Genomic DNA, 27,038 nt, shown 5'->3' with positions numbered 1-27,038 from the left:
AGAGCAAATTGCAATTTTCCTAAATATCAAGAGGGCAAGAAATGAGAAACAGCAATGTGGTTTCACAAACTCTCTATTTAAAGGCTAACAGGGAAGAGAAATTTGTACCACATACTGAGGGAAGGATTAAGGCTGTTCCCTCTGTCAGTCCTAGTAAGGAAGGAATATAAACAACAGTAAGGCTGGAAGACCATAAAAAGAGTAAGGAAAAAACATGCATACACTGGACATGTAAAGGACTCAATGATATTTACTGGTAAGAGAGAAGGAGGAGAATTATAACAGAGGACAAATCAAAAACAGGTCTGGCATCAGAATTTCCCAAACAAAGAGAAAAGTAGATTATTAGTATCCACTCTGGTATCAATTCTGTCATCACTCCCATCCATCAATATTTCCTTGACCTTGTATTGGTACCAACCACTAACAAGAAATCAGGGAATCTTATCCCTTCAACTGTGGAGCCTAAGGGGGCTCAGAGAGGCTCCTGAGGTCTGGCCAAGTTCAAACACCAAAGCTAGGTCTCCAGGAAGTAGTTTTGGGCCAAATACTAAATAAGTTTTAAAGCACTCCTTTGCCTGACTTTGTCGTGCAAGTATCTCTCTCCCTTGGTGATCTTGTTGATGGAGGATTTGGCTATATAGGGTCTTGGTTATTTCCCTCTCTTCTCACAGAGAAGGTATGACTCACAATACTGATGCCATGAAAATATAAATGCACTCTCAGAAGAGGGCCACAGTACCCAACTTTTTTTTTTTTTTTTAACTTATGATAGTCACACAGAGAGAGAGAGGGGAGCACAGACATAGGCAGAGGAAGAAGCAGGCTCCATGCGCCGGGAGCCCGATGTGGGATTCAATCCTGGGTCTCCAGGATCGCGCCCTGGGCCAAAGGCAGGCGCCAAACCGCTGCGCCACCTAGGGATCCCAAGAATGTACCCAACTATTTTTAAAGAAGAAAGAGAATACATCAGAAGAATGAAATTTCAAGGAATAACATCCAACTGAAATTGCCCAGGCCTGAACAGTGAAATCACTATTTAACTAAGCAGACCACAAAACAAAAGGAACCTGGGTGCCTCAGGTCAGCATACCCAGTGGGCCACTGACGAAGCAGTAGTTTCTTCATTCAAAGAGAATTTCACATTTGGTAAGTCCTTCTGAATTAGTAGTAGCTGGCATCAAAAAGTGACATGTTTTCAGAAAATACTCGCCACCCCAGGTCACTACTTCATCAGCAGTGAAGAAACAGGGTGATCCTTATGTAGTCACTTCCTGAAATCACCTCCAGCTTACTTCAGAATGCCAATGAGGCATGCCCACCAGTCCCTATCACAGTGTGTCCACAGAACATCCTCTTTTAGTAATCTGGCATTTCTTCTAACCTTTCAAGGGCACAGTGCCAGAAACTTCTTCCTGATTAAAAAAAGCTCATAATCTAATTGGTCTTGCTAGGTCAATTGTTTCCCTGTCAGAGTATAGAGAAAACTCAACTTGGCTAGAAAATATACTCCCTGCACTTAAAACTTCTTAGCAATCTATACACTAAAATATTCCAATTTTCACTACTACTCTCCCTTTAGTTTCCCTGAGTGTGGTCAGCTAGGGCCCTTGGTCATAGCTCCTTGTCTATGTGTTCGCACCTGCTTTCTTCTGCATCCAGAAGACACATGGCTTAAAATTTAATCAGAGACAGCAATACTGGATTTTTTTTTCAAGGTTTAGAATCAAAATACTTTGTAAAGATAATCTACTTATCAAATTTAAGGTGACCCATTCCTACCACCAATGATGAAAACACTTTTAAAATGTACTGAATTAAAGCAAAATTCAGGGTAAAATGAAGTGCTTTTTCGGATTTGAAAGATCAGTTTAATTCTGTTCCTATCAGCTATAGGGGTGGATGGGGCTCATCACAGAAAACTTCAAGGTTAGCTATCAACATAACTTAAGACCTATTAGGGAAGAAAAAAAAAAGACCTATTAGGGAAGGACAACAGTACCCACTGGCCACAGGAGCCAACAGCAGTATCTCCAGTCCCTCCTCACAGCCAGCAGCCGGAAGTGGTCAAAGGTCCCCCTTTTCTAATAGCTGCCATTATTAGAAATTGGGAAGGTCCCAACTGCACTGTGCAATTAGGTCTGCAGGAAAGAATCCCAATCCTAAAATAATCAGGTTAGTAAAATAAAATGTCAGACAGCAATCCAGTACTCACCTTTGTCATGAACACAAACTGAGAGTTTCTTGACACCATCAACCAGAACATTCTGTGTGCTGCTATGTCCATCTTCTGAGTCACTGTCATCAAACTGAGCCTCTATAATGACATCAGGACTGTCATTATAGCCTTTCATGGACTGCTGCGGGAGATGGCTTCCACAGAGCTCCTCAGGGAGATCTAATTCATAGGCACCTTCTGTTTCTTTGTCACTGCTCTCTGGTTTAATTACCTGAAGAAAATAGAAAAGTTCTGCTAAATCACTGGAGGGGAGAACAGGAAATAACAGATTTTTCTTTTTTTGTTTTTCTTTCCTAAGGGAAAAATGCACATTCAGAAGCTCACAGCAATGGTCACTCACCATGTAGCTTGAAAAAGAATATTTATTCTCCAGGTGCATAGGCTACTTTATGGAGATGATCAATCCAACAGTGCCAGGGTGGCCCTCAGCTCCTCAAGATGCCCAGGATGAATGACATATCTACTCCCCATTTTTCTGATGTGCATTTTCATCCACTTTCCCCCAGAGGACCTGAATACCACAAGTACTAAGCTGCTTCATAAGGGTACATCACACGGATCAGTGAATATGTTCAGATAAAAGAACTCAGCATAGTATGTTACTGCACTCCAAATGAAACCACAGAATATGATGAAACAGAAAAAAAAGTGTAAATAAGAGTTTATAAATGTTCTCAGAAAGAATAAAAGCCCTTAATTCTCCATTTTGAGGCTTGAAATCAGTATAGAAAGCATACAATTGATGGATATTTATACTAGCACTAAGAATGAAGCATTACATAATTTGACAAATATTTTCAAACAGAAGAGTCTAGACACTAATGGACTTAATGAGTTTGTCACATAACAGTCAAATGTCAGTATTCTCATTTCTATGGCATTTGATTTCTGTGGATTTCTGTAGCAGTTTCTCTATGTGTTAATACTTTATAGGTCTAATATTTTTCTGAGTTGAACCCTGAAGTTTCGAAATAGATGCCCGCCTTCAACAAGCCAGATTACCATTAAAATTAGACCACACAAGGATCCTTTAATAAGGGATCTTTATCTGAAACAAGGCAGAAAAAGCTACCGAAAGAAATCTTTTCCAAAACATTTTCATGTCACAGATTCCAATAAACATAACCAACCCCAGACAATGAATATTATAGTCACCCAGAAAATCAAAGTAAAATATTAAAAAGGTATTCTAAAGATTCTAGGAATATATTCCCAAGTTTTTAAAAAAGTGACTTCATGAAAATGTGGTAATAGAAAAACTTGTAAACAGTTAATTTTTCAGAGTAAAGTTAATAACATTTAATAAAATTTTTTGAAAACTTGATTTCCAATTTCAGAATAATTTTTGTGAAATTTTCTTTCAGCTCTTGCCATGTTTTGAATCTTGTCACATTCATTCATTCATTCATTTTTTCATTCTTTTATCACTCATTCATTTGTCCATTATCTCATTATGAGAAGTTTGAAGTTTCCTTTTCTTTGATAGTAAGAAAGAAATTTCAATGGTCTAGGCCAGAAATCTCCAGAAAGATTTCCTCAGGCCCCTTCCTGCATGAGAGCACAAGAGGGAAGCCACAGTAGGTCTTTTAATTAATATACAATCATAAAACCCAGCTCTCTTCTGTATACTTCTGCCTAGTTACAGAAGTTTGGTTTTCATACCTGACCCAGAGGAGATCATTCAAAAACAGAGATTTCACTGACAAGTTAGAGAAGGAAAATAATTCGACACCACTCAAATCAGCAAACCTAGTCAATGTCCTTAAATGTGCCTGGCAAATTTAGTAACATTTAGGAAGATCTGCTCCGATCATCCTCAAAGAATGAACACACCTTGGGCATTGTCAGAATAGCCCAAAGCAGGGGTGCCTGGGTGGCTCAGTTGGTCAGGTGTCTGACTTTGGATCAGGTCTTGACCTTAGGGTCCTGGGATTGAGCCCTAAGTCAGGCTCCTCAATCAGTGGACAGTTTGCCTGTCCCTCTCCCTCTGCCCCTTCCCCTGCCTGTGGTTTCTTTCAAATAAATAAGTAAAACCTTTATAAAAAAAAAATAGCCCATAGCACAGGCAGGAGGTGTGTCTAAAGCATGGAGGCTCCGACAGGATCACTGCTCTGTTGTTTTTTTCTACATCATTCCCACACACAATTTTTCTGAGAGAGAAGAGGTGGGACCAGAGCTGAAGGAGAATGCCTGCTGTTCGACAATTAGACTCACAGGTAATACCACTAATGGTTTCACAAAAGATTTGGTTCCCACATGCCATGCAGAAAATCTTACAAGGGGAATCAAAATTCTGACACTATCAAATTTAAATGCTCAACTATCCTACAGTGAAAAGTAGTCTTTCTCCATATGCATGTTTATGTATGCATAAAATATAATAAGAATTCTGGAATCATTATGATTCTGCTACTTATTAAAAATTATGCTATGGCTCACATATTAAAAGTTTGAATAAAAGTCACTGGGAAGAGGAGAACAGAGAAAAGCAATAACCAGATTATGCCAAGCCTAATTGTATAGCACATTTTAAGCCAGCCCAGTTCTGACTTTATGATAATCTACATGGCTTAGATTACACTCCAGAATTAGTATTTTTGGCACTAAATTCACTTTTGACTTACTAAATGAAAAAATGTTGTAAGGAAGCAGGACTTGGTGAATAAACCAAGCCATTCAAAATTGTGGAATCAAAATATAATTGGAGCACCTGGGTGGCTCAGTCAGTTAAGCTTCGGGCTCTTGATTTCAGCTCAGGTCATGATCTCAGGGTCATGAGATCAAGCCCCATGCCTCTGGGCCTGGAGCCTGCTTAAGATTCTATCTCTCCCTGTCCCTCTGCTGCTCCCCACTCCTTCTCTAAAAAATATAAATAAAAATAATTATATAAATTAATATGTTGCATTTAAAAAGTATGTTCATTCTGTTTTGTTATACCAGTACACACAAGAACAGAAATATGTTCTGAGAAAAAAAAGGTCACCGTAAGACCACCCAATACAAAAGACACCCTAAAACTACTCCACACACTGGTTAAGAGTGAGGGTTGCAGGACCCTTAGAGAAATGGCTAATTCAAGGCTGGAGTGCGGCATAGATAAGAGGAACCTGAAACATCTTAGCATACCAGGAAAACAAGAAAGCTATCAAAGGCTACTAGGGTCTTATGAAAAAACTCAGGAATCACCATGAAAAAAAGCTCTCTCTGGTCATCCTTAGAAAATTCCAAGCATTTACTCTACCTTTCCTGTACAAATTGTACCTCGGGCTAACCAAACAGTTGATGAGATAAAGTTCATCTTTACTGAAGAGTTTCGCTAATTGAAAAGGAAGGAAAGAATTTTGCTATCACCATTTTGCCATCTCTGTTGAAATAATGGATTCAGGAAATGATCATTAGTGGTTGCTAAAACCAACTAATTCATAACCTAATGGGGATGGAGTTTTATAATAAATGGATCAGAGCGGCAATACCTATACCCGCTGATCAACATAAATATCTTAAAAAGAGAAAGAACCATGGTGCTTCCCGAGGACTAGAACAGTAAGGACACAACACCATCCATGAAGTACTTTTCCCCCAGAATGAACGTGAATCTAGTTTGAAACAAGGATGAGAGGAGGAAAAAAAAAAAAAAAAGGATGAGAGGAGCATGTTATTTTTTTTTTTTAATTTTTATTTATTTATGATAGTCACACACAGAGAGAGCGAGAGAGGCAGAGACAGAAGCAGGCTCCATACACCGGGAGCCTGACGTGGGATTCGATCCCAGGTCTCCAGGATCGCACCCCGGGCCAAAGGCAGGCGCTAAACCGCTGCGCCACCCAGGGATCCCGAGAGGAGCATGTTAAACAACACTAGGGAGAGGACCTCACTCCCCAGGTGATTTCATTCAGTCTCATGGTTTTAAATCTCTCTATATCCTATTAACTCCCCAAATTAGGGATCCCTGGGTGGCGCAGCGGTTTAGCGCCTGCCTTTAGCCCAGGGTGCGATCCTGGAGACCCGGGATCGAATCCCACATCGGGCTCCCGGTGCATGGAGCCTGCTTCTCCCTCTGCCTATGTCTCTGCCTCTCTCTCTCTCTCTCTGTGTGTGACTATCATAAATAAAAAAATTAAAAAAAAAAAAAACTCCCCAAATTAAACACCGGGCATCAATCATTCCCTGAATACCAGACTTCTATCCAACTACCTCCTTTTACATCTTCGTCTGGATGTCAGTTGGCCTCTTGAACAAGAGAACTCTTGTTTTCCACTAGAACCCACTCTTCTCTCAGCATCGGCTTTCTCAGCAGACAGCACCAAACTACATCTTCCTCTCATGCCCCATATCCAATCCATCAGAAAGCCCGCTGGCCTTTCCTTCAAATATTTCTTCTTGCCATTTGCACTGTGACTGCACAAGCAACCTTTATCTCCTTGGACCAAATCAGCTAGAGTGATCTTTTAGAGATAAATCAGACCATGTCATTCTCCCAATGGCTTCCCAACACCACTCCATCGCCATGCCACAAGGCCTTGTCAAACCAGGCCCATATTATAGTTCTATTCTCATTTTCTGTAACTTCTTCCTTCGCAAGTTATACCCAATCTTCAGATCTTCTTGTTATTCCTAGAATACTAAAACCTTCAATCCTAAAGTCCTTGTATTGCTATTCCCTCAATTTGGAAAACTCTATGCCCAGCTATTCTTAGGACTTGATCTCCTCATCTTCTTCAGGTCTCATTCCAAATACCCTTCTCTCAGAGAGAGAGGCCTTCCCTGATCACATTAACTGAAACAGCCCCACCTGGCTGTCATTACTCTATGTTCTTATTCTGCTTTATTTTTCTTCACTTTATTTATCCCTACCTGACAATATATTACAAACTTATGTATTTCTGTCTCCCAACTAGAATGTAGGTTTCATGAGCTCAGCAGCTGTTTTATTCACTGTTATATGCCAAGAATGCATTTAGTAGCCACTCAAATGTATGTTAAATGAATGAATACAGCAATGAATGAGGAAATAACTTGTTCAGAGTCTATCTTATCTGATAAATTGTAAACTCCATGAAATGAGTAAAGCTAGGCCTGACACAGTGTATACTCAATCTCATTTGAGTGAACAAAGAACCAGAGGTGGCACACTGCATCCAACATCTCCACATGTCTAAAATCCGTCTCTGAAGACCTCATCCAATTGGCTTGTATTTTCTATAACCCAGAGTCCACTGCACAATCTTCCCAGTTCCCCCCTATCCCCTACCACCTGCCCCAGGCAAAAGTAAAATCTCCCATTTTTAAAGTGCCAAAGCAATTTGTATGTACCTCTTCTATGGCACTTCACAATTTCTTCACTGTATTAGTGTTGTCTACGTATACAATTTACCTCATCTGTTAACACTGTATGCTCACCAGCTGTATCTTACGTCTCTTTGTATATTCTATAGCAAACTTGCATAATCAATGTAGGTGTTCCATATTCAATGAATAAACAGATGAATAAGTGGGCTTAAAAATGAAAAAATGAGTATAAAAGATGATCGGTATACAAAAGAACTTTCAGGACAGTTTCCAGACACATGCATACACAGGTTAGAAACTAGTAGTTCAATTTTCCTTAGATCTATAATGTAAGAGGCCTTCTTCTGTGAGATTGACCTTGAATATGTCGAAAATTCCAGTTCAGAAGTTCTCAACTTTGAAGTTTAGCAGATCCCTCTGAGAATCAGATGAAAGCTGTAAACCCTTCCTCCAAAGAAAAATGCATATCCACAAATAGAAAATATCCATAAGAAAGCACAAGAAAAAAGAGCAGGGCTCTGACGCTGAAGGCCACCAGCTCAGGTCAATCAGTACTTTGGAGCTCTGGGCTCAGAATGAAAGGATGGGGGCCTGAGGAAAATGATGTATTACTGACCTGTTAACTGAGGACTTTAAAAATTCCTCTGGCTTCCTCCACAGACCTGAGAGTGAGGCAGCTGACTGCACTTATTATTCCGAGTGCATGCTGCAACTGGGATTATCCTCCCTTGGAGGTTTAGTCTAGTCTCTGGAGGACAGGACAGAAACGGATTAGTGAGGGAAGCACATTGCTGGGTCACACAGAACTTTTTCACTCTCAGACTTGAGAGTGTTCCATGAACAGGATGGGATGAGCATCACAGAAACCCTGCTAATAAAAATAAGGAAAATATAGGCAGATATCAATTGGCGCATACAGATATTAAGTACAAGTGTCACTTGAAGCTATGAAAAATGCTCAAGAAATAATAGCACTCTACAATACTTAATAATTTTGATTCCCTTAAACCCTCCCTCCCAAACACAAATGCACATATACATACACACAGAAATGTTTGTCAGATATACCCTTCAGTTAGCTTTACCGAGGATAAGTCTGTCATCTGCCTACTGACTCTTTTTAGAATGTGAAATTGGGCAACAGAGTGGTGTGGCAATGTGATGAGAGAAAAAGATGATCCTCCTCAGCCATCAGGCTATAATCCTGACACTCCGGGGGATAGGGAGCAATAATAACCTCACCTCCTCAGCAGTACCAAGGAGGAACCCTGACAACCATCAGGATGAAATTAAGGGGAGCGATGACAAGCTTACTACTGAAAGGAATCAGGAGAAAGCTTAAGCCCAGAATCTTGAGTTCAGAGACACATGAGAGAGGAGACATACCTTTTGGAAAAGGAGGGTGGGTGTAGCATGACTTCTGTACTTTAAGAGAAATATAACCCCTGTGTTAGCAAAGTAATTGCAAAATGCTCTGTAGAATCCCCCTACTTTGAAGACAAGAATGTTTGCTGAATCAGAGATCCTATACAACTGTTTAAGTAGAAAATGGCTAAGGAAAAAGCTACTTGAAAAGCCTGGCAGAATTTTAGGAAATAATACATGAGAAAATATATAGGGAAATATATATAAAGCAAACGCAAAAAGCACTGCCATGAAAAATGATAAATTCAATTGCAGTAAAATAAATTTTTCCTTTTATCCTAGGATAATGCAAAAGAAATTTTAAAGATAAGCCATATATATGCTCATATCCAGAATGCATGAAAAAACTCCTACATATCAATGAAAGACACAATCCAACAGAAAAATGGGGGAAAGACTTAAGGGCACTTTATAAAACAGAAATGCCTGGGGCACCTGGGTGGCTCAGTGGTTGAGCATCTGCCTTTGGCTCAGGTCCTGGTCCCGGGGTCCTGAGATCAAGTCACACATCAGGCTCCCTATTGGGAGCCTGCTTCTCCCTCTGCCTGTGTCTCTGCCTCTCTCTCTCTCTCTCCCTCTCTCTCTCAGTATGTTACTCATGAATAAATAAATAAAATCTTTTTAAAAAGAAAAGAAATGTCTAGTAGCCAATAAAAATGTGGTGCTCTACTAATGAGGTGCTTGGCCTCATTAGTCATCAGATAAATGCAAATTAAAGCTACAATGAGATAACACTATAAACCTACAGAGGCAAAAACTAAAAATGTGGGCATACCAAATGTTAGCAAGAATGTACAACAATACACTGCTGGCCTGAATGTAAACTATCCAGTAAAATAGAAAATAGATCCATTTGATTCCTGTGCAGGCTTATTCCAACATGCTATCCTGCCTTCCTCAGATTTTGATAGGTGAACACATGAAAAAAGAGAAGATAAAACTGGAAAAGGACAGTTGTGCAAAACCAAGGAGATATAAGAAAATGCAAATTTTCCTTTAATAAAGGCAAGTAATGGTGACAATGTACAGTCAGAGAAAGAAGGATGAAGAAGCAGACATGAAGACCCCTGAAGGCCAATTTAATGAGTCTGGTCTTTACCATAAAGTTAATGAAGTAGGGAAGTAGGAAAAAAATGGTTAAAAGCAGGAACTCTAGTCAATACAACTGGGCTTGCATCACAGCTCTGCCACTTACTAGCTATACTACTTTGGGAAAGGTATTAAATCTCTTTGAATCTCAGTTTTATTATCTTTAAACTAAGGTAAGAGTATCCAGTATTATAAGGTTATGATGGAACTGAGAATTTATGAAAAGCTCTTTGCACAGGTATCTGGGGGTTAATATTTGTTTAAGGAAAAACAAATCTAGTCTTTAAACCCAGAAAGTTCAAGGTGGTGAGGAACATTCAACTGGTAGCTAGAAATGTAGATCTGGAGATGGGATGAGCATACTGGAAGGCAGAAAGATTAGGGAGCTAAACACAGTGGGAATGACCATTAAGCAAAGGTGTCCCAGGGCCAAGTGTCAAGAAAAGAGAAGCTGAGAATAGAGTCCTGAGTAAAGACTCCTTTAAAGAGGGTTCAACAAGGAATAGGAGTTAGTGAAGCAGAGAAAATTTAAATATAATTATGAATATGTTAAACACTAAGGCTTTTTATTGTGACTCTTCAAATTTGGGGTTTTTTTTTAAAGAAGGCTCTAAGCCCAGCATGGAGCCCAATGCCAGGCTTGAACTCATGACCCTGATATCAAGAGTCAGATGCTTACCTGACTTGAGCCACCCAGGTGCCCACCATTTCTCATAACTTGTTATGCACAATCTCCCCTGTGCAGTTCACATACTAACTGACTTAATCAACACAATGACACCCCCCCCACAGTGATACATGGGAGAGTGATTATGTCTATCTCAAAGAGGAAAAAAATCAAGGTCTGACATGTTACAATCCCACAGCTCCTAAATGGCAGAGCTGTGACATATACACAGATCTAGGATTCTATATCCACTGCCCTTAGTCCTAGATGCTCTTAGGGGAGATTTCCTGCCAATAGATTCAGAGTGAGTTTTACACATATGGCTCCCACCACTAACATCCAATGCATGAAATGTCTCTAGGTATTTTGCAAGCCAGAAAATACTCAAAATTGAAAATCTAGCTCTTCAGTGAATGCTTCTCTGAGTAATCTCCCTCTCTTAAGAAATGTTCTATTTCTTTCCTTTCTTCCACTGCTAATTCCTTAACTTTTCTTTCACTACAAGATTATCTTTTTTTTAAATTTCATTTATTTATGAGAATACACAGAGAGGAGAGGGGGAGAGAGAGAGAGAGAGAGAGGCAGAGGGAGAAGCAGGCTCCACGCAGGGAGCCCGACATGGGAGTCCATCCCGGGTCTCCAGGATCACGCCCTGGGCTGAAGGCGGCGCTAAACCGCTGAGCCACCCGGGCTGCCCTACAAGATTATCTTGATCAGGCTATATTCCACTTAATTTTTTGCATATTTCACTCTTCCATCAGACAGTAAACCATGTCACATTCATTTTTTATATTCCCCAGAGGATTCCAAAATGCTTGGCATTTAAAACACGCTCAATAAATATTGGTTTCCTTTACTTCCAAAGAGAATGAGAAAGACTTGAATCAATTATAAAAGAAGCATTCTAAAAGAAGTTACAAGAGATGAACAAAATAACTACTAAGCAGCAAGAGCCAGCTACATTCAGATGCTTCTGTACATGATACTGCATGATATCATACTGCCCTCTGTTAAGGCACTGTCTGGAAACCAGAGAAAAAGTCATGTTACTTTATCACAGGTAAAACTTATGGAAGACATTTAAATAAATGTACTTTTCTAAAATAATTCTAGGCCTTCATACCTAAATTACAATTTCAGTTTCAATATAAACTTAAACATAACCATAGACTTCATTCCCCAACTTGAAAACAACAGTTTTAGCAAGAAAAATCCCAAATGCCTGGAAGAAAAGAAAAGAAAAGAAAAGAAAAGAAAAGAAAAGAAAAGAAAAGAAAAGAAAAGAAAAGAAAAGAAAAGAAAAGAAAAGAAGAAAAGAAAAGAAAAGAAAAGGAAAAGGAAAAAGAAAAGAAAAAGAAAAAGAAAAAGAAAAAGAAAAAGAAAAAGAAAAAGAAAAAGAAAGAGAAAAAGAAAAAGAAAGAAAAAGAAAAGAAAAAGAAAAAGAAAAAGAAAAAGAAAAAGAAAAAGAAAAAGAAAAAGAAAAAGAAAAAGAAAAAAAGCCCAGACCCCAGCACAGCCTCCAGGGGTATTCCTGATTGCTGCAGAGTTGTAAAGTACCAATCCATCCCTCAGAAAGGTAAATTTATATCAACTGCAACTGATACCAGAATCAAGAACTAGTCACTTCACCAACTGATATTGATTAGATGTCTCTTTCCCTTCCTTTTAGAATTAATATAATGTATTTCAAAACTGATATGTAACAGAAAGAACTCCTGTAATGAAACAAGTCCAGTGGAATTCTAAACAAAAATGCCAAGTAACATTTTCATCATGCTGGCTTACCCAAACTCCAAGCATGATATATTTCATAATTTTCCTGATTACTGATAAAGAAAAACCCTTACTTAAACATAAAAGCCATCTTTGAAAAGTGCTGTTACCTCTTATAAAAACAGCAAGTCCATATTAGCGCTGGAAAATTCTATTCCAAGCAAATAAATTCTATTACATTTCCCAGGAGTAGGAGGTTCTTATCAACTTGATATAACGGAGCTTTTCCCAAAGATTTACATATACCTATGTCTACAGGTACTTTCTGCTGAAAGGGCTGTTTACAAGTGTCAGCTAAAGGGTTTGGGTAAGGACATAAAGCCCTGCCTTTCTTAACTACCTGAGCCTCCCATTCAGAGTTAATGCATGTCATGAAGTCCACCTAGGAGATGCTTTTCATTTTTTGGCTCCTCTGGCTGGGCTTAAATGACAGCACTCACTTGCCACACATGTTTTAACAAACTTTCAAATCCCTTAATGGCACACTTGGGACACAGTATAATACACTGTTCAGGAAATACCTTGGAGCCAAGAAAAGCAATTGATATTTCCACAGGGAGCTCTTGACAAGGCTTGCCAATAAGCTTCTCTCATTATAAAGTATAACCATGCACATATCATTTTAAAGACATATTACAGACATTCTTAAAGGTATATGTATTATTGGGAACTTTGTTTGCCTAAAGTACTTCATTCAAAAGTATCTTTTTCAGTTAACAGGAACAGAACAAACTATTTCCATTCTACTGGTGACTCAGGCAAAAGATTCTTTATCTTTTTCAATCAATCAATTCCTTCCTCCCTTCTTCCCCTGCCCCTCACACACACTCTACCACCACCACCACCACCACCACCACCACCATCACTACCACATTCATTAGCTCATCATATCAACTCTATCTTCATTGCTACTTTGGCCACCATCCTAGTTCAGGCTCTATCATCTCTCACTTGAATATGGGTAATAGCTCATAAGAGGTCTCCCTGCTTCTACTCTCACCCTGTCTGTTCCCAATGGAAGTCCTATCGTGTCAAATTCTCTGCTCTAAACACTCCAAGGCTTTCCACTTCTATTAGAGTTAAAACTCAAATACTGACTGATACATAGGCCCTCCCTGACCCATACTTCTGTCCTATGATCCCTCTTCTACACCCATGACCTCATCTCCAGCTATTCTCTGCTTCAGCTCTTTCTAGTCCTTGAACATGACAGGAACATCTTTGCTCTTCCCCAAGATCTCCACAAGGATAGTTCCCTCATTTCTTTCCATTCTTACTCAAAATCACCTTCTCAAGGAGGTCCTCTTTGATTGCCCTATTTAAAATCTCAATCCCAGGGGTGCCTGGGTAGCACAGTTGGTTAAGCCTCTGACTCTTGGTTTCAGCTGAGGTCATGGTCTCATGGTCATAAGATTGAGCCTCATGTTCAGCCTCACAGTGTGGAGACTACTTGAGATTCTCTCTCCCTCTCCCTCTCCCCTTCCGCTCATGCTCTCTCTTTCTCTAAAGTAAATAAATAAATCTTTAAAAAATAAAATAAATAAAATCTAAACCCCAATCACCAAACGTGTATCTCTTCCTTATTTATTTTCCCCTTTATTACTAATCACTATTGAATATGCTATGTTAAACATGGTATTTTATTTATACCATTATGTCCTTCCCAGTGAAACACAAGTTCCACAAAGGCAAAGACTTGGCCTGTTTGCTCATTGTTATATTCCTAGCACTTAATATGGTACCTAATATAATGCCTCCTATATGATCCCATCGTAATGTGATATTATCACCTTAAACTCAAAATATCAAAAATCACCCTGGTCCTTCCCCTCAAAGCACTCCCCTTTCCTGTTCTTTTCTTTCCAACACCATTATCACTTTCTTCCAGCCTTGCAAACTCAAAACCTCACAACCACAACTGACCCTTTCCTACTGCTGAACATACTGCTTCACTAAATCCTTCACTTGTCTTTTTACAAGTGCTCTTATAGCTCTACAAATTCCCTGATATTCTCATGCTCCATCCTACAAATTAGCAGAAACAACCCGAAAAAATCTGATTAAATTACCTTCTTATTCAAAAATTTTCTATGGATTTCTCTTCCTTAGAGAAATTAATTCTCTGTTTTGGGGCTTACCATTGAAAGACCTTTTGAATGTCCACTGACCTTTTAGACCATTTGAATCTTACCTGCCAATCCCTTCCATTATATACCATTCACAGGCCACTGCAACTTCTTTCCTCACTTAGATTGCAACTCAAAAACAGGTTTCTAGCAACTTAGAACAGCAAGATCTGTCTCTCTCTCTTTTATTTATTGGTGACTGCAAAAAGGAAAACTAATACAACTCCCTTTAAAAATGGTTCAATTTTGTCTTAAATATTTCAAGAAAAAAAGGAAAAGGGGCTCTTGCAAAAATGATCTGTATCTGTCAAGGAGCAGATCAGGCTAATGCAGACCAGGCTCAGACTGCAGGAGAGGAAGTGAAAAAAGTCTGACCAGTCAAGGTTTAGGGTCTCTGGGCAGTCCGCTGCTCCTAAGAGATCACAGGACTCAAAACAGAATTATGGGTGTCCTGTGACATGTACTCTTACTCCTCTTCTGCATGGCCATCATCAGCAACTAACCAATCACAAGCTAACTCTGGTACAACCAAGCTTCTGGACCTAGTCACCAAGGAGAGGAAGAAGAAGCAGGTATGTTTCACCTTAAAGGAGACATAGTTTACAAAACATAGTAGAATCCAACTAGAGTGATCTTGCTAGTAAGGTATTAAATATTTTGATGCCAGACACGAGCAGAGAGATAGGAAATAGAATTTGGCAGAATGTCACACCAAGTTCTGAAGCTCAGACACAAATAAGGAAAAGTAGGGCAGGAAGGTAAATAAAAGCAAATATGGGCAAGTAGACCCCAGGGAAGAGTTCCCACAAAAGACAGAACTGGATTAAAGACCTTCCAAGAACAGAGTCCATGGAAGGAATAATCATTGAGATTTGGTGAAAGAATGTATACAAGTACATGTAACTCTATACAGTGACCGCTTTCTTCTCAATCTTAATCTTTACTGTATTTTTTACCAAAATCCCTAAAACAAATGTATTTGTAATGACTAATTTAGGTGCAAGAAACCAAAAAACAACTTGAATTGGCTTTTTAAAATTTTATTTATTTAGTCATTCATTCATTCATTCATTCATGAGAGACACACAGAGAGAGAGAGAGAGAGGCAGAGATACAGGCAGATGGAGAAGCAGGTTCCACATAGGGAGCCCGACGTGGGACTCGATTCCAGGACCCGGGGATCACAACCTGGGCCGAAGGCAGATGCTCAACCACTGAGCCACCCAGGTGGCCCTGAATTGGCTCTTTTTAAGTAACTTACTAGTTTATATAATTGAGTCTACTGATCAGATTGTGAGGCTCACCTGGTATTTGTGCTCACATGCCCTCAATAGTAGCTCCATTACCAGGGCAGCCTCTTCCTCACAGTATAAAGAAGGATCCAGTAGCTTCAGAATTATATCCTATCTTCTTAGAGACCCCGGAGCGCAGGGGGGGGAAATCTTTTTTTAAGGATTTTATTTATTTATTTATTCATGAGAGACACAGAGAGAGAAGCAGGCTCCCCCCAGGGAGCCCGATGCGGGAGCCACCCAGGCATCCCAAGAAAGAAATTCTTACGTGGTGCTCTGCATATAAGTCCCAGGATTACTCTGCTGGGGTTGATTTGGGTTGCATGCCCATTCGTGAATCAATCACCAGGGCAAAGAGATGGACTAGACTGATATATCCCTGTATCTAAGGAATGTGACCAATTTTTCAACCCGAGTAAAAAACAAAGCCAAAGTCTCCTTAGAAATGCTCGAAGTATTGGTGCCTGGGTGGCTCAGTTAAGTGTCTGACTTAAGTGATAAGTGATATCAGTGATATCAGCTGAGTGATAGCAACTCAGGTCTTGATCTCAGTGTCATTAGTTTAAGCACCATGATTTAAGCAAAAACAGAAAGAGAAAGCAGCTCAAAGTAGGGCTCTTTTTTAAAGACAATTACCTGTATTTATTCACAGAAGCCTACTGATTTAATTTCCAACTGTTTCCCTGAATCAAAAATCATTCCCCTCTCAGAATTATAACAATTTTTGATATGAAATCAAAGCAGGGATATAACATCATGCAGGAAAGAAAATACCCCAAAAAGTTTAAACAATACAGTCAAGAATGTAAAGCACATGTCAAATAAAGTTTATTTGTATTTAAAATTTTTACATGTATAGACACAGCTGTAGTATCTGACCTCAGATTCCTTCACATCACACCAATCTCCAGCAAAATGGATTTCACATCTTTGAAATACCTCAATATCCTGAACCTCATTGAAAAATAAGCTCAATTTGCAGACCATTTCAGAAAACCATACAGTATACAATGAAAAATTTTCAGGACAAGGGTGATTCAGAACAGTAATGTAAGAGGTACAACCCAAGAGGCTAATGATGTTCCCTACAAACAATTTACTATTAGTAGATTAACCACAATCATCTAAAAAGTCAGCGAATGTCTGAACTACCACCTTCATATACTGATAATAAAAACTGAAACCACACTTCTCTGATTAGTGGTTGCTGGCACACTGTAAACTCTGTACCTACTGCTAGATTTTTAAAATAGATTTAAAGTATGGCCAACTCTGAAAATCAACTTGTATATGCAACTATCCTTCTTTAGCCTGAAGCCACAAAATGATCTAACTTTGAATACTATTTCTTGCCTTGAGGGCTCTGCTTACTGGGTAATACCTTCCCCCCAACATTGTATTTCATTTCTCCCTCCCTCTATTATAAACCTTTCTAATATCTGTATGCAGCATTCTCTAACATTTCCATTCTTTGAAAACAGTCTCATAAAACTAAAGTAGTATATTAACATCAATTTTTTTTTTAAAAAAAAAGGGGTATTACAGGGGTCAAGAAGGAATATTCTGTTTTGGGGTTGTTTTTTTTTAGATTTTATTTATTTATTCATGAGAGACACAGAGAGAGAGAGGCAGAGACACAGGGAGGGAGAAGCAGGCTCCACGCAAGGAGCCTGACGTGGGACTCGATCCCAGGTCTCCAGGATCAGGCCCTGGGCTGAAGGCGGCGCTAAACCGCTGAGCCACCCGGCTGCCCATATTCTGTGTTAATAAACATTTTGCATTAGTAAAATATAGCAAATACTAATTATATTAGTAAACTATAATGTTTGTAAATGTATATGCACCTAATGAAAATGCCTCAAACAGGATAAAGCAAAAACTGACAAAGTAGAGAGAAATAAACAAATCCCCAATCACAGATATTTTAACAAGGATAAAGCAACTACACAAATACATGTATGTAGTTATATGTATATACAAATAACATTTGTACATTCAAAGGACTTTATTTTTTCAAAGGACTTTCATATTTTATAAAGAAGTCTTAATTCATTAATACAAAGACAAGACAATTTAATAACTGGGTTAAAGACTTGCATAGACACTTCAGAAAAGACTATATGTATATAAATAGCCAATGAGTACACACCAAAAAACTGTTCAAGCATCATTTTGTCATCAGGGAAATGCAAAACAAAAGATAACAACTACAACAAAATCAATAGTCCTATGTGCCCACCAGAATGGTTTAAACTATATATTACTATGTCCTGCCGAGGATGTCGAGAAACTGACTCATACATTTTTAATAGAAGTAAAAAATGGTACAACTATCCTGGAAAATAGCTTCATGGTTTCTTGTAAAGACAAAGACAAGCTTACCACATGATCCAGCAATTCTACTTCTAGCTATTTAACCAAGAGAAATAAAAATGTATGTCCACACAAAGACATGTACAGCAGTGGTCATAGAAGTTTTATTCTTAACGGTCAAAAAAAAAAGAACAGAATACAAGTGTCCTTCAAATAGGGGATGAGTAAACAAACTCTGGGACATCTATACAGTGGAATAGTATTCAACAACACTAAAATGGATGGATCTCAAATGCATTATGCTCATAGAAAAAGGCCAGACTCAAAATAATTCCATTGATATGACATTCTACACAAGGCAAACCCATAGGGACAGATAACAGATTAGTGATTGGCAAGGGCTGTGGGGTGAGAGGAAGTGCAGATAAAAAGAGATGCAAGGGAATCTGGGTATGGTGGGACTGTTTTCCATCTTGACTGTAGTAGAGGTTACACAAATCCATGCAGGTTCTAAAATTCATAGAACTGAACACTAAAGAGGGAGAATTTTACTGTATATAAATATGTGAACCAAATAAGTCTCTTTTATACCCAAGCCAAGCAAGCTTAGCATCTATAGACACAGGGGAGCAAAAACTCAATTAAAACATGGAAAGTATGAGCCAAAATAAACAACTGAAACCAAATATTTTTCATTCTGCCAAAATTTTAAATCTAGTAAACAGTTCTCAAAATCTTGTAATGTTGAAAGCCATCTACTAGGCATTAAGTAACACCTCCTTACAGTGAGGTGACACTTAATAGTTAACAAAGCACTCAAAAATATCATCACTAATACCAGGCTACTGATACCAGGAAATAAGTAGGATCCACAAGGCCCATCTCCAAATATCTTTAACCAAAAGTACACATCCTTCAAATGGCGTAAGCTCTGGGCAGTGAAAGGAATGACTGCTTCCTGCTGAGATGACCAAGGAAGAACATATAAAAGATGGGTCAAGAGGATGACACAGATGAAAAAGATGGTATGGAAAAGTCCAGGAAGTAAGCATGTTTGAGGAACAACAGACAAGTGTGATTAGAGCCAGAAGCTTCTGAAGAGCCTCTCACTATTTCTACCATCACACACATATATGCAAAATCCACAAAGGAAAATTAAGTTCTTTCTTGCCAAAGAGAGGCCCAAATGTCACTCAGATGTACCCTAAAATCACATGCATGTACACACAAATGCAAAATTTGTTTCTTTTTTCTCAACTTGATGCTTAAAAAAAGAAAGATAGCCCTCAAGGAAGATATTAATATAGAAATGATATATAACACTCTAAACACAAGTAGAACTAAGGTTTTTGTACACCAATTGTCATGGGATTCCATGTAGAAAAGCTAGAACTCCCAACTTTCAAAGGACCCATGCTAAAAAACAATGTGGTACAACAGTGGAGAATCCAGGGCCTGAGTTAGGCAGCGACCCAACAGGATTAAAGCCTAAGCAAGAAGGGTGATCTAGTGGAAGAGCAGAGCAGTATTATCAATAATTACCAGTATTATATATTGGTTACAAATGGGAAGAACAAAAACGTAAATACAGCGTGGACAATAAGAGCTATGTTTCTCAGTATTAGAAGTCACAGATATGGAAAGGGGGAAACTATAATGAATTCTGTGGTGTTGAAACTATCTGTGTGGACTCAGTTTTCAAGATAGGTAGGTAGGCAGGCAGACAGACAGGAAGGAGGGGATATATATTTCTATTTCCTAGTTTTATTCACTGAGAGGACTTGGGAGCATCTGGATTTCTCGACTAAAAGGAATGAGGGCTTCTTAGAAAACAGCTGATTGATTCCATGGCACTAGCAGGGAAAGATGAGGCTGGAACATCTCCAGAAAATAGTGTTCAAAGAAGGATGAGAACATGTTAAAATGATGCAGAAGCCAAGTTGGGGGCTTCTACTGGCCAAATCTTGGGCAACTGAAATAAAATAACAGTAATAGACTACTCCTCTGGGAAATGACATAATTTGCTCTTTCCCAAATAGCATCTACATACTAAACATACCCACTTTTTAGGAACTGTGAATTCAAACATTTGCTCGATAGTATAGTAGTGCCCTTCTGTCCCTTTAAGACACTATCATTTCCAAACCAGTACGTCATGACAACATGAGTGCCTGTCTCTCCCTATAATAACGCATATAAAACTGGACCAGGCAAGGTGACTTCATAGCAGAGATGACTCCAGAGGAAGGAACATGTCTCAATCTCTGAAACCAAGGAAGAAGTTTCCTTCTACCTCCAGCACACCTAGAGCTTGAGCCCCCAAGGTACACAAGATGAATCTAAAACAAATTTCCCAAGACCTTTGAATAAACACTGACTTGACTTTAAAAATATATTTATCTAAGGAAGTTGTTTTCCTTAAGAGCAAAAACCAAAGGATGGTTATTATTTTTACTCTATTTGGCCCTAAATATGGTATATAGCATCATCATTACTTTATAATGGGGAGATGGGGGTGTTTTTCATGAATGAAGTAGTTCCTTGTCTACCATGAAGACTGTATTTCTGAACAACTCCAATACAATTTACAATTTATATTTCACATAAAGTCATGTTTCGTTTCAAATCCGACAAGACCTCAAATGTCCCCTGTGGGTTCTATGCACGTGGACTATACTTCTATGGTTCAGAATCTGACACCACAGAGGAAGCTATTGTGAACTCTGAGACTAGTCTGGCTGCCACATATAAAATTATCCCTGGAGGTAATCAATCTGCTTATGAGATTTAACTTTGAAGAAGTAGAAAAGAATAAAAAAAGGAAGCTGGCCACAAGCTGTAAAGTACAGAACTGTATGTGCTTGTGTGTTCACAATAATATAAAAGTAAGGAGCTTATATACATTATGGTGCATCTTCTTTTCAAGCTGAGACTTGCCCAAAGCTTTAGGAACAAAGTTCTATTAACTTCTATTAAGAAGCACTCTGGCTTCCCTGGGTAGATCTCCAATTATGCAAGAAACATGTCTTCACTTTCCCAGTAGCATTTCCTTCCTTGTTTTGTACATGGCTAAGCCCAGGTAACAAACTATATTTCAACAAGAGGGGCCCAAATGAGCAGCCCCAGATACAGCTTTCAAAATCAGCTGCTAAAATCTGGTCTTAAAAGAGTTATTCTGGGGCAGCCCCGGTGGCGCAGCGGTTTGGCGCCGCCTGCAGCCTGGGGTGTGATCCTGGAGACCGGGGATAGAGTCCCACGTCGGGCTCCCTGCATGGAGCCTGCTTCTCCCTCTGCCTGTGTCTCTGCCTCTCTCTCTCTCTCTGTGTGTGTGTCTATGAATAAAAATAAATAAAATCTTTAAATAAAAAAAAAAAGAAGGATCAACCCGGCCTGGCTAGTGTCACCCCCTTGATATTCTTTAAAAAAAAAAAAAAGTTATTCTGAAGTCATTTAAATTTGGGGCTTATGCTGAGTTTGGTGGTACTATTATTTTTGATACTTAAGCCAGTAGTGAGTCTTCTGTTGGTGGAGTAACATTTTTTTAACCAACAATTTTCTAAGAGTACAAGGCTGGAAATACAATTTTCATATTGTTTTATTTGAATCGTTTTAAAAGTTGTCATCTTTCCCCTACCTTGATAGAAGCATAAAAAATGAGTTCAATGTAAGCTAGTTCAGCCATATAACCTCAGTTTATGCCACTAAAAAATTCTTCTGAAAATTATCCTGGGCAGAAATTTTTGTATACAAAGTATCAGCCAAGAACAAATTTTTACAGCTGACTTCTAAACCCTTTAAAATTGAATTTTATAATGGAAATACTGACAGATGCTTTACCCTAGAAGCACTATTTAATACTTCTAGCTTTTCCAAAATACAATACTATGAACTCAGAATCAGAGATGTAAAAAAGAAGTCTTCAGTTATAAAGCTATTTTTAAAAACAGGCAGGAATAAAAATATGTCTTATGGATCAAACAACTTCACATGCATTTAACTGCCATAACTATTACATTTAATTTTCCAAATGCTTTCTTGAACCATTTAGTTAGTATTTCAATCTGGGGTAGATACTTTACCCCAAAGATTATTTGTGATCAGTGATTGATTTCAACCTGGCTTTATACCCATTCACCCATACACAGATGGGAGTCCAGGTCCTGTTTCCACATACAGGAAAAGAACATTACCTAACTTCATACCAATTCAAGCAGGAAGAAATCTGTAAACCACAGTGAGCCTTAGATAACTTAAAACTGAAGGAAGCCATTTCGAGGCCATAGATACCCAAATCAGGGAAAATGTGTGACAGGGACATCCTAGTGCATGCACAGCATAAAGACAGGTCCAGTAGACATCTATAATTAATCTCTCCACCATACGTTCTACTACCTCAATATCATCCTATAGCTCTAATTAGAACCAGAGAAAAGTCACCCACTCTCAATACCATCCATCCCAACCCAAACTGTATCAGCAACATAACTAAACAACATGCACTTAAATCCTCCGTATTTAAAGGCTGGTGATCTGAGGAAATGGACATAGAACTAGAGCCCTCTAGAACTGGGGTACTGGCTTTGATGGTCAACACTTACCTTGAAGCATGTCACATTACTTTTAACTTGAAACATGCTTGAGTTCCATCATCTTTATCTTTTTTCCATCATCTTTAATATAAGATTTAAGGGGCGCCTGGGTGGCTCAGATGGTTAAACCACCATCTCTCGGTTTCAGTTCAAGTTGTGATCTCAGGGTCATGAGATCAAACTCTGCACTGGACTCCAGGCTTAGCGTGGAGTCTGCTTGGGAGTCTCCCTCCCTCTTCCTCTGCCCCTCCACACCCCCTCCCCAAATAAATACATAAATCTTTTTTAAAAATTAAAATGAGATTCAAGTTACACACATTAACAAAATGAAAGATAAAAATCGTACAATCATTTCAATAGGCACAGAAAAAGCATTTGACAAAACTCAACATCCATTTATGATCAAAACTCCCAGCAAAGTATAGAGGGAACATACCTCAGCATAATAAAGGTCATAAATGACAAACCCACAGATAACATCATACTCAATGGTGAAAAGTTTAATGCTTTTCCTCTAAGATCAGGAATGAGATAAGGGTGCACACCCTTGTCACTGTATCGGAAGTCCTCGCCAGAAAGTTAGGCAAGGAAAAGAATTTAAAAAGCACCCAAATTGGAAGGGAAGAAGTAAAGCCGTCTCTATTTGCAGATGACATGGTATTTTATATATAATACCCAGAAGACTCCACCAAAAAAATATTAGAATAAATAAATTCAATGGATTTGCAGGATACAAGATCAATATACAAAAATCTGGCTTATTTCTATTCTTTAATAATGAACTATCAGAAAGAGAGATTAAGAAAACAATCGCATTTATAAATGCATTTAAAAAAAAAAATACCAGGGTGTCTGGATGGCTCTGTAGGTTAAGCATCTGACTCTCGATTTTGGCTCAGGTCATGACCTAGAGCCTCGCATCAGGCTCTGCACTGAGTTTGGATCCTGCTTAAGATTTTCTCTCTCCCAGAAAAAAAAAAAAAAAGATTCTCTCTCTCTCTCCCCTTCCCCCCTACTCACACAACATGCTCACTCTAAAAAAAAAAAAAAAAAAGAAAAGAAAAATATCTAGTAATAAACTTAACCAAGGAAGTTAAAGACCTGTACACTGAAAATGTAAGACACTGATGAAAGAAAAAGAAGAAGACACAAATAATTGGAAATATATTTCATGATCATGGATTAGAAAAAGCAATATTGGTAAAATGTCCACACCACCTAAGTGCTCCTGGGTGGCTCAGTCATTTGAGTGACTCTTGATTTCAGCTAAGGTCATGATCTCAGGTTTGTGGGTTTGAGCTTTGTGATAGGCTCTGTGCTCAGCAGGAAGTCTGTTGGAGATTCTTTCTCTGTCTCCCCCTGCCCTCTACCCCACTAATGCATACTCTCTCTCATTCTCTCTCAAATAAATAAAAATCTTAAAAAAAAAAAAATTTCCACACCATCCAAAGCAATCTACATACAGATTCACAGTGCAATCTCTATCAAAATTCCAATGGCATTTTTAAAATAAACTATTGTGGGGTACCTGAGTGGCTCAGTTGGTTAAGCATCCAACCCTTGATCTCAGGGTTGGGAGTTCAGCCCATGTTGGGCTCCATACTGAGTATGGAACCTACTTAAAAAATAAATAAGGAAAATAAATAAATTAATTAAATAAATAAATAAATAAATAAATAAATAAATAAATAAATGGATCCCTGGGTGGCTCAGCAGTTTAGCGCCTGCCTTCAGCCCAGGGCATGATCCTGGAGTCCCAGGATCAAGTCCCACGTCAGGTTCCCTGCATGGAGCCTGCTTCTCCCTCTGACTGTGTCTCTGTGTGTCTCTCTCTCTGGGTCTCTCATGAATAAATAAACCAAACAAACCAAATAAATCAAATAAATAAATAAACAAACAAACAAAACTATTGGGACTACATTAAAAAAAAAAGCCTCTACACAGCAAAGGAAACAATCAACAAAACTAAAAGACAACCTACTGAATGGGAGAAAATACTTGCAAACAACATATCTAATAAAGGGTTAGTACACCTAAACTTATACAACTCAACACACACAAAAAACAAATAATCCAATTAAAAATGGCAGGGGCAAATGATGGCTCAGTCTGTTGGGCATCCAATTTTTCGTTTTAGCTCTGGTCATGATCTTGGGTCATGGGATTGAGCACTGTGTTAGGCTCCATGCTCTCAGGGAGTCTGCTTGAGATTCTTTCTCTCTCTCTCTCATGAATAAATCTTTTTTTTTTCATGAATAAATCTTTAAATAAAAAGATGGCAAAAGACAAAGGCATCTGGGTGGCATAGTCAGTTAAGTGACCAACTCTTGGTTTCAGCTTGGGTCATGGTCTCAAGGTCTGAGATTGAACCCTGTGTCTGGCTCTGCACTCAGCACAGAGTCGGCTTGAGTTTCTCTCTCCCCCTGACTCTGCTCCTGCCCCCCTTCCAACCACATGCACACTCTCTCTCTCAAATAAACAAATCTTTTTTTTTAATGGCAGAAGACATGAACAGACATCTGTCCAAAGAAGACATACAAATGGCCAACAGACACATGAAAGAATGCTCACCATCACTTATCACCAGGGAAATGCAAATCAAAACATAATAAAATATCACCTCACACCTGTCAGAATGGCTAAAATTAAAAATACAAGAAACATGTGTGGATGAGAATGTAAAGAAAAAGGAACCCTTGTGCACTGTTGGTGGGAATGGACACTGGTGCAGCTACTGTGGGAAAGAGTACGGAGGTTCCTCAAAAAATTACAAATAGAATTACCTTATGATCCAGTAATTCCACTACTGGGCATGTATCCAAAAAATATAAAAACACGAATTCAAAAAGATATATGCATCCCTATGTTTATTACAGCATTATTTATAATAGCCAAATTATGGAAGCAGCCCAAATGTCCATCGACGACTGATGCATGCATAAAGAAGATGTGGTATATATTTACAATGGAATATTATTTAAACATAAAAAAAGAATGAAATCTTGCCATTTGCAACAACATAGTTAGACCTAGAGAGTATAATGCTCAGTGAAATAAGTTGGTCAAAGATAAATACTATATGATTTCACTCATGTGGAATTTAAGAAAAAAACAAATGAGCAAATAAAAAAATGAGACAAACCAAAAAAACAGATTCTTAAACAAATAGGTGAAATAAGTGAAGGGGATTAAGAAGATACCTGTCATGGGACACCTGGCTGGCTCAGCGGTTGAGCATCTGCCTTTGGCTGAGCGTGTGATCCTGAGGTCCTAGGATTGAGTCCCACATCAGGCTCCCTGCAGGAAGCCTGCTTCTCCCTCTTCCTGTGTATCTGCCCCTCTTTCTGTCTCTCTCATGATTATATAAATAAAATCTTAAAAAAAAGACACTTATCATGATGAGCACTGAGTAATGTACAGAATTGCTGAATCACTATATTATACACCTAAAACTAATATAATACTGTATGTCAACTACACTGGAATTAAAGTTTTAAAAAATTCCAATGGTATTTTTCACAGAAATAAAACAATCCTAAAATTTGTATGGAACTAGAAAAACCCTAAATAGCCAAGGCAATCTTGAGATAGAACAAAGCTGGGGGCATCATGCTTCCTGATTCTGATGCTACAGTCAACAAAGCAATATGGTATTGACATAAAAACAGACACATAAATGAAGTCTTGCCATTCACAACAACATGGATGGAGCTAACAACATGGATACTGAGTGAAATAAGTCAGTCAGAGAAAGACAAATACCATATGACTTCACTTATATTTGGAATCTAAAAAACAAAAACAAAAAAAGAACAAACAACAACAGAAAGAGAAACATACTCAAATATAGAAAGCAATTTAATGCTTATCAGAAGGAAGGTGGGCAGGGGTATAGGTGAAAGGGATTTAAGAGATACAAACTTTCAGTTATAAAATAAGTAAGTCACAGGGATAAAAAGTACAGCATAGTGAGCATAGTCAATAATATCATGATGACTTTGAGTGATGACAAATGGTAACTACACTTATTGTGGTGACTATTTCTTAATGTATATAATTGTTGAGTCACCATGTTGTGCATTTGAAATTAATATATGTCAACTGTAATTCAACTTAAAAAAACAGACACAGATCAATGGAACAGAGAGCCCAGAAATAAATTCACACATATATGGTCAATTTATGACAAAGGAGCCAAGAATATACAATGGGGAAAGACAGTTTCTTCAATAAATG

At 38.4% G+C, this 27,038-nt stretch overlaps 1 protein-coding gene across 12 annotated transcripts in view; it reads right to left on the bottom strand.

Annotated features, from left to right (window-relative positions):
- The window catches only part of DIS3L2 (DIS3 like 3'-5' exoribonuclease 2), a 346,721-nt gene that overhangs the window by 223,161 nt on the left and 96,522 nt on the right, over positions 1 to 27,038 (bottom strand). For 10 of the 12 annotated variants that reach the window (XR_013363376.1, XR_013363377.1, XM_077869235.1 and 7 more), the window contains one exon: positions 2,216 to 2,450. Coding sequence is in view for 10 of the 12 variants with exons in the window: in XM_077869235.1 (XP_077725361.1) it covers positions 2,216 to 2,450 (235 nt within the window). In the remaining 2 variants the exon portion in view is untranslated. Of the gene's footprint in view, positions 1 to 2,215; positions 2,451 to 8,144; positions 8,277 to 27,038 lie in introns of those variants that run through there. The other 2 variants (XM_077869241.1, XM_077869240.1) reach the window with 2 other exon arrangements.

The sequence above is a fragment of the Canis aureus genome, chromosome 24 (assembly GCF_053574225.1).
Source record: "Canis aureus isolate CA01 chromosome 24, VMU_Caureus_v.1.0, whole genome shotgun sequence".
Lineage (NCBI taxonomy): Eukaryota > Metazoa > Chordata > Mammalia > Carnivora > Canidae > Canis > Canis aureus.
The sequence above is the reverse complement of the archived record's forward strand: the minus strand, read 5'-3'. Positions and strand labels throughout refer to the sequence as shown.